This window comes from Morone saxatilis, unplaced genomic scaffold (genome assembly GCF_004916995.1).
Source record: "Morone saxatilis isolate NCDOM2014 unplaced genomic scaffold, NCSU_SB_2.0 Contig2, whole genome shotgun sequence".
Lineage (NCBI taxonomy): Eukaryota > Metazoa > Chordata > Actinopteri > Moronidae > Morone > Morone saxatilis.
In genome coordinates this window covers 15,169,459-15,178,624 of record NW_023339762.1, presented here as the reverse complement: position 1 = coordinate 15,178,624, position 9,166 = coordinate 15,169,459, and the positions used below count along the sequence as shown (strand labels likewise).

The 9,166-nt window shown below is 37.4% G+C and overlaps 1 protein-coding gene across 1 annotated transcript in view; it reads right to left on the bottom strand.

Moving 5' to 3' along the window:
* Window positions 1-497: 497 nt before the first annotated feature.
* Window positions 498-9,166, bottom strand: part of ppcdc (phosphopantothenoylcysteine decarboxylase) — a 9,139-nt gene continuing 470 nt past the window's right edge. The window contains exons 2-5 of the mRNA XM_035664874.1: window positions 7,967-8,062; window positions 7,491-7,619; window positions 7,224-7,392; window positions 498-4,311 (exon numbers count right to left, since the gene is read on the bottom strand). Of these exons, the coding sequence (XP_035520767.1) occupies window positions 4,232-4,311; window positions 7,224-7,392; window positions 7,491-7,619; window positions 7,967-8,062 (474 nt within the window). The 3' untranslated portion in view covers window positions 498-4,231. The remainder of the gene's footprint in view (window positions 4,312-7,223; window positions 7,393-7,490; window positions 7,620-7,966; window positions 8,063-9,166) is intronic.

Sequence of the window (9,166 nt, the reverse complement as noted above, 5' to 3'; positions counted from 1 at the left end):
TATATATATATATATAGTACTCTCCTGTTAGAAACCGGTTTTGTAATTGGCAAGCCAATGATGATTCATATTTTTTGTTATTATCTTCTACCTCTTATTTCTTGACAACAAAGTTGGCAGTGTTGTATTGTTAAAGGTTATTTCCCTCTGTGAAACATATGTTAAATAACTAATATGCATAAATACACAATAATATGTAGCGCACATTTAGCAGATAACCGTAACTATTTTTAAACTAAACACATTTTCTGGAAGATGGGTTTGTCTTAGCCTTGGGGCTATCAACATGGGGAACATTTTCTGCTCAAAGGGTTCAAATCCTGGATAGAAAGAAGTTACAATGTTATGGTAATGCTTAAAAAAGAGAGTAATAAATGTATCATAAGTGAGGAAAGATAATCAGAAGTAAAAAGTTAGACAGTTAATTGTTCCTTGTGGATCTAAGATTGGCCTTTTGTACAAGCAGCAATTACACTCATTTTATCGTTTCACAGGACTTTTATATGATAGTTTACTGTAAATACAGAACAATACGTACATAAAATACAATATGTCACACCCTCCTGAGCCACGAGGTGTTTACCACTTTTAAGCGTCTCAGAGTCAATAAGGTGAGTTGTGGTGACACAGGGAGTAGAGCAGGTGATCTCTCAGGATGTAGTTTCTGATGAAACACCGCTGAACATTCCCAAAGGCCAGAAACTACATGTTGAGCCTAGAGACTGCACAGATTGCACACATGTATGCACCTGAACGTCACACATATTAACACAGAAAATAAGATATCATATTGGTGTAATGCATATGTGTTCCCATTTCCATACATAGACTATACATGCTATACAAAGTATGCACTGTGTGATGTGGACGTCATTTTTTATCGTTCGCTGCTTAACATACAGCAAGTAAACCTACAGCACATTCAAGTACTCCAACATGTCTTGCTAAATCATGCAGGTTCTATGTATATTCTGGTAAACAAAAATAACTTCCTTAATAAGTTCCTTTTTGTATTAAATTAGGGTTGTGTCCAGTTAATTGCATTAAACTATAAACCAAAAGCTAGAGCTGCGTGTTCAGTATATGTACAGTTTCAGTCACATTTCTACTCTTAAAGCTCGTAAACTACCTCACATCTCCTCTCTCATTTAAACCTTGTAAGTACCGTATACATTCCAAGTCCCATATGCACATACTAACCTTGGCAGAACTAGTTTCAGGTTTAATGAACCTTTGAGAAGGAATGAACCCCAATGTCAAATTCTTTCACTCCCCCCCGAAACTTCAAAGCATTACTATCGGTTGTTTCATTCACCTCCTGTTATTGACTGCATTCGTTCTGTTTTGTTTTTGTGTTGGTCTTCTATGCTGGTTGTGTGGTTGTTTGCAGGTCTCCTGATATCAATGAGACTAAATAAAGTGACTAATATCTGAAGGTAGCAGCAGCAGCAGTAGTAGTGGTGCACTTAAGAAAATTTGAAAAATTATTTTAAACTGAGAGTCTCTCGTGGACTCCTGTGGTGCTTTATCATATTTTATGTTTACTTACATTAGCCTTTTTTTGTAAGTCACATTTTTCCCTGCATGTTTTTGTACATTCCAAAACAATGATAGAGGGGAGGGTGCAATAATATTTTCTAGTGACTACATTATGTTCTTGTAAGTAAACCTCGATAAACAAGTTACTGAAGTGGCAGTAAAGAAAATTAGTGCATGTTTAGTCTTGAAGGCATACCATTGATTATTTCACACTGCATCCGACTACAGCCTATCTGATGTTTTGATGATTTGTCCGTTGTTGTGAGAACATTGTGTTTGTTCCCATTAGGCGCACCTGCAGGCTGCACACTACACTCCACAGAGCTGTCAAGGCCTCCATGACACTCCCCTTGTCGGTGTGGCTGATGTAATGTTCCTCTGGCATCGTTAACAGAATCACACAGCAGCCAATAGCAGCAGGACAAGTTATGGCTCAGGGAAAGATACGTTTAGTTTGGAGAGCCATTCACAAGGCTCCATGTGCTGCAACCTCGACAGCTCAACAGTATCAATGCCCCCAGTTATTTGCAAACCAAATTTCTTCCGCCCCGACACTGACAAACTAAGATAAAACACAAGTATATGGAGAGCATAGCAAACAACAAACACGAGCAGCACAAATGTCTACACAAAAAAAGAAGGGTTCACTCTCCAAGGGAAGAGAAATTTCAATGCTTTGAAAATAAGTGAATGTTAACAGTTTGATGGCAAATAAATGTAATTAATGATTCACCAGCGATCAGGAAGACTTATAATTATTTTTTAAAAGCGTGCTGTTAAAAATAAAAGGTATATGTACTGTAAGAGGAATTATAATAATCAACAGTGCTGATTTTGATTGTGTGTTTGTAAATCTGAAGGTTATTTTCAACTGTTTCCTGTCTCTGAATGACAATGAGTATTTGTAAGCTGACCTCTTATAAAGCAGGTAGTCTAAAGTGTTGCGTAGCTCTATTTCTCCAACATGATATTACTGCAGAGGACACATACCTCCAAGATTGCCACCTACAAGGTTCAGTTCCTTTCAGTTTATTACAAGCAAGGCAGTTGTTACTGTCTGTTTCCACTCAGTAATATAAACAAAGCACTGTGTCGTTTGGTTTGACATTCTCTCATCCGTCTCTTCTTGACACAATCCAGACGGGTGCATTTCACGTTGTTAGGAGATGGAGGGTTTTCACAGAGATAAACATGTCGAACACCACGTGAACCATGTGAACCATGGATTTCATCACTTTCGACCTTTGGTGCTCAGAGTCACGGTAAAAGGCTCTTAAGACACTACTAGTGCTCAATAGTCACTGAGTTTGAGACATCCATTCTTCAGCTGACAGGTTTACGTTATGTGTCCTGCAGTAAAGCCAGTCTGTCAAAATGCCTTGCGGGAAAAGAGTTTCTGCAGCTTTATATTGCATAATTAAACCCACAGGAACCATGACAGCTCCGTCAGACACAAATGAGAAGAATGTTGTTTTTGTGGCCTAATGACCAGTTTGTTGAAAGCCTGTGTTGCTTTACATTCTGTTTTAGTACAGAATGTTTTAAATTAAAAGTGTGCCACTTATTGCTGATGAAACATAATCTCATAATAAAATACAAAACCATATTTTTGGAGGCATTTTGCTATTAAGAAAAAAATGGTTAATTAATTAAAAATTTCCTTCACTTTATACCTTGGACACTGACAGTTTTTATCCAATTCCCTAATAGCAATTTAAGTGTGTCAACGTGTGTCAACGTGAACAGCCCAGGGATCACCTTTTTTTTCAGCGACCCACCATTAAGTTATTAAATTAAGCTTTTGTGTTCTTACTTCATACAGTGATGTGACAAAAGACAATAGCATGCCCATACCTTACATATCATTTTCCATAGAACCACAACCACATTGTTTGCTCAGCTTCCAACACAAAATAAACAATTCTGGGAAATCCAGAAGAACCTCCTTTTTTTTCTTGTAAAGTCAAATAGAGCAATTCATTAAACGGGTTTTTCCATTAACCATCACTCTTTTAACAGTGCTGGCAGTGATGCATCATTTCTTTGCCAATCACCGTTAGAGGAACAAGACAAGGAAGCGAGGCACAGACATAATGTCAATACAGGAGTTGCATTTTTCAATGTACTCACATAAGCTCGATGACATTTCACTAATGAAATGCCGCTTTATAAACAGAAATATACTATCACATATTTAAATGTGATTTGGGGCTTAAATGGCTTAAATGACAACATTAGCTGAAGGGTATCCTCTCTGGTAAGCCATCAATCATGTCAGTATAATTTCATGATAAATAGATGATACATATGAAAACAAGCACCAAACTGTTTAAAATTTTACTCTAAGAGCTGCTGGTAACAGCTAAAAGTAATTTTTGTTATTCTGACAGATTAGGCTGCAGAGGTTGCACTTGGACACTTGGGTCGAGCTATCCATTAGTCCATGTAGTAATAAGAAGGGTAAAGGTGCATGTTGCACAGGTGCAACAAAACTAACAGGGGAGTCAGGGTGATGCCAGTCATTGCCGGTCTGTAAACATCCATGCAATCTCCACAAGACGACATATCACGTAAAATAGGTGGAAGCAACAGTGTTTATCATGGGTGTGTAGGGCCTTGAAGGTCAGAGCACAAATCATCACAGTAATTTTATATTTGTTCTGGGTACATTACAATGTGGCATACATGTTTTCTAAGATGACTCATCTGGTTTCTGCAGATACTGTTTGACAGCACTGACAATAGTCGATACCTCTGCCATGGCCCCTTTACCTGCAACAAAGTAAAGAAGTTCAGAGTTACACAAACTCTTTCTGTAGGGAAAAAGAAATTATCAGTCAGTGCAGACATGCAAACTTCTCAGGCACTTTTGTACATTCACCAAATGCAGCAAAAGTGCCCTTTTAGATGCCCCTATAGAAGATTTTCTTTTTTGACTCTGATTTTGATGCACCTGACATCAAAAAGTTAGTCATTTAATAAACTTTGCTGCCTTAAGTCCGTGTGCTCCAGTTTTCTTTGGATTCTCTCCTGATACAAGACTGGCCCACTCTGAGAGCACCGAACAGGCTTCATTTCTTGGGAATCGGTTGAAGCACGCTTCCTTCTCCTCGACAGCTCTAATGACATCATACAACCATTCTGCCAAGTCCACATGCATATCTCACAGCCCCACTCTATATGCAAATAAACACATTTTTCCATTTGCAAAAACAAATGTGTTGTTTTTAACCTGTGGCCCAACAATAGTAGCCAACACATTGGGAAACATTGACACCATGTTTTTGCAAAAAGAAAGCGATAACTTGTGTTGTATGACGAACAACTTTTGAGAAGGCTCAAATAATTAAGAATTTGTTGTAGACAGTGTTTCACAAACTTTATAAAGTAAACTCGATAACTCACAAAATTGAGAATGTTTTATTTCTGGTGACTTTCTCCACAAGCAACAAAGAAGAAGCCTATACTGGCTGCTGTTTACTGTATTTAGAAAATGTGACGTGTTGTCTTCTTTCATAAATTGTGTATACATTTTTTGAAATTGAAACTGTGCTCAATCAGCTGCTTGGCAGGTAACAGCGATGCCTCGGCAAACTGACACAATGTTTTTTTTACAAGGAAAGAAACTACTTAATAGCTTAATTGGGTCTTCAAACAGTTATAGTTCAAGTAGCTCCATCTTTAGTTTAAACACTTTTTGCTAATATACTTCTGTGCTAATATACTTCTGTGCTTATATTCAAGTCGAATTTTGAATGCAGTGGTATTGCTTTTATTCAAGTAAAACATCTCAGTACTTCTTCCGCCACTACTTATTACATTATTATCTAAAGTGCTTCGAATAATTAAAAGTAAAAGTAATTTCTGCGTGATTTTCAATGACAAATAATAAATAAATAAATAAATATTAGTAGTTTATAAAACTGGGGAGCCTGATGAAAACCTTGAAGAACCATTTGCACCAAGTGTATTCTCCCCCAAAACAATTTGTTGTACCCTCCTTGCAAAGTTGTTAAACCTTGTTCATACTTTCAGTCCTTGATAAAACAATCCTATCCTGATATCCTCAGAGAAAAAAGTTCCCCAGCCAACCCCAAATGTAAATGAGATTGGCCTCAATGGTAAGTAAAGGACAGCTGAGTCTTTGCTGAAGTAGGATAACTGTACTAGATACCAATTCTTAGGGCTGATACTCCCCTTGTAATATACAGTGTGTTTATATTGGATTGCATTTTCAAACATGCAATTAAAAGTTAATCTTGAGTTTTTAGCATGTTCTAATCTCATATATAAAAGATAATCAATCACAAGATAACGAAGTTAAGTTAAACAACATTGCTATCAGGGCATCTAAAGACTCAACTAATGTTAAAGCGTGTGTAGATAAAGGTATGCCAAACAGCAACACAGAACATACTGTAGTTCCTAACTGCACAACAGGACAAATAAATGGAATGAATGGAAGACACATTATACTTAAGAATCTATACGGACCACATACCACACTGGTCAGCAAGAACAATACTGCCAGTCATTACAAGATTACAACTGCTTGCATCATCTTTGTAAAACCGCCATTTACAAATGGTCTAGTCTGACTATCTTGGGGTAAATAACTGATCAGAGATATAATGGGCCATTTATCTATCACCATCTCTTCATCTCTGCACCAGGACCCATCCTAAAGCCAGTCTCAGAAGTTAAGAACAGTGTAGACCAACCTTTTATAGAGGGAGAAAATTGTCAGGATGGGCACTCTGAATACTTGAAAATACCATAACAGTGTGTATTGTCACCTTTAGTCCTTTTTAATATTGTAACCCAAAGGCATATCTATTAACTCAATCTGATAACTTAATCCTACAGAAGAACCTGACAGTGACTAAACTGTGAACCTCTATCCTCATGGGGCATGTGATTTTAGGTAATGTGATTCTAATCCAATACTGTTTTTTTTTTTACTTTAACCAGTATTTGGTCTTCTTTCTTATGAAGGGATGCGCTCCACATGCATACAAAGAGTTGTAACAAAACTCTGAAAGACCACTGCCTTTTTTAAAATTGAGTCTATTAAAGAAATGTCTACCACTGTGGTCAGAAATGTGCTCTGCTGTATCTGTAACCACACCCGAGAAACACTTGATAGTGTACTAACACACCCTGGAGTACACTTTTACGAGAAACCACTGGAAGTTGCTTTTTTTAAATAAAGTCAACATATGGATATTTTTGAGGAAGGCAGAGCACTTGTCTGTGAGACCTGTTTTCCATTCAGTAATTACCCATTTGTATTTATCTGATGAAGTGTTTGTTGTTGTTACACAACACTTGCCTCACGTCATTAGATGTTGTATATATCTTGTACTTCCACATAGTGCTTGTCTGCTCATGTTTAGTACCATTCCTACATGTATGCATCTGCTCTGTATTTAGCTGATTCTGTTTATTTTACAATTACTGCCCTTGAGGACGACTTATGATGTAAGTTAGGAATTATTTCTGAAGTTTAATTGCATACTTAAAAACTGTTAAGGTGATAAAAAGTAAATTAGACTATGTTGCAGTTAGAATCTCTGAAATTTGGTCATTATTCTTTACTTTTCATGTTTTGAGATTTCATGAAATGAAAGCAAATATTGGTAAATACTTAATATCTTTTAGTTTCTTCTGGTATTAAAACCTACCTTCATCTCCACACACTAGCTTCTTAGCAATGCAGGGAATTTCCACATATCCAAACTCTGTCAGCCTGGAAACCTGCTCGGCTGTAATGGGATGTTGCCACATAGCTGTATTCATTGCAGGGCAGAAGAGGAGAGGGCGACTGGTGTCCCATGCTCTTACCACACATGTCTGCCAATGACAAAGACTAATCAGCTTGGAAGTCATTTCAGATAAATGATCAGCTGTAACATTTTGTAGGTAAGCAGAAAACAATATCATGTTCTCACCAGCAGATTGTCACAAATGCCACTAGCAATCTTTCCAAGAGTGTTGGCATCAAGGGGGGCAATGACAAGTAGGTCTGCCCAGCGCCGCAGCTCAATGTGTAGCACAGGGTCAGTTCTCTGAGTCCACAGCTAAAATAGAGACATGAGAGACTCAATTCCTCACTTTCTTTCTGAGTTATACTTATACCAGGGTTTCTCAATCTTTTCTGGCCCTTGACAAAATTCTCATGACCAGCTGGGAAGCTGTCTACAAACGAGTACTCAACAACTTGTGTCACACTTTAATTCAATCACACACATCATGTGATTTTCAGCATCAATCTTTTATTTTTTACAAGAGCATGAAGGGAGCTTCAAATTATGGTATACTGCAAACGCTTCCACAATCCAGTCAGCTTGTCAGAGGCACCAAGTTTGAGAAACTCTGCTATGGATTGTCAGTTAATAATGGCTATACTATGAAAGTTTATTGTTACCTCCCACTCATCCTTGTCACTGTAGATTTTTACTGAAACCTCTGCAGGATCGTAGAAGTGCTTGGCATGCTCTGTAGTGACCACTCTTACATCCACCTAAAGAATAAAACAAGACAGTCACAAGAAAATCACTTAGTATTGCTATTGGACTGAAGAGGTGGAAAACTAAAAAGAGACGACAAGTAACTGATCTTTATCTTAGAGACTATTTTATGGGTCTTTTCATTTGTATGATGACACTGGGCATGTAGTTTCCCCTGCATTTCATCATATTGAGATACAGTCATTATTTTGTGTAAATATCACGTAAGTTTGAGTTTCTCTCTCTTTAATATTCCTTGAAAATTTTAAGGGTGGATACAGCACTAAATATCTCTCAAACCTGTTTAATATGACAAAACCTAACACTGTCTTCATTTTATGTTTTGCCAGTGGTGTAGTGTACGGCATACACAGGTATATGGGTTTCCCCTCTGTTCTCCAACCTGACTTTGTTTTCTAGAAAGACATTTTTGTCATTTGAAAAGTTTCAAACATCTTAAAACCAGTATTTGAAATATTTGTATGCATGTTGTTTACTTTTTGGTTGTTGTCTGTCTGGTTATGTGTTGTGTATACACTGATACCTTTTCACAAATTAATAATTTAATTTAATTTGATTCGTTATTATAGTGGATGGAGTAAGGAATAAGGAATACATAATTCAAAATTCATGATTATGTAGTTTTCTCACCCTACAATATGTAATCTGCACCTCCTCTGTGGCTAATGTAGATTTCATAATGCTCCTTACTCCTTGAAGTCAGGCAGCAGAAGTTAAGCGACAATGTGCAAATACTTCTGACACATTTTGGGTGAACTAACTATGCAAAAGTAGTCTTGACACTGTTTATAACACAGGGCGTTACTCATTTGCTGGCATAAACTAAGACTATACCCACTTCTCCAGGCACCATCACACCTCTGTGTATCGCAAACCATTTCACACGCTAATCCAGCCTCTGGTTTCACTTCTCCTTTTAGCTTCTTGTGACAGCCTATTTTGGGGTTTCATTGCTATAAAGCACTAAGAACTTGGGCTGCAGGAAGGAGCCTCTTTTGACCACTTTTGTTTCCTTCTAAGACAATATCACGAACAGAGGCCGATGTAGAGTTTGTGTGAAACGGCTCATTTCTGTGTTGAGTTTCTTCAAACAAGGA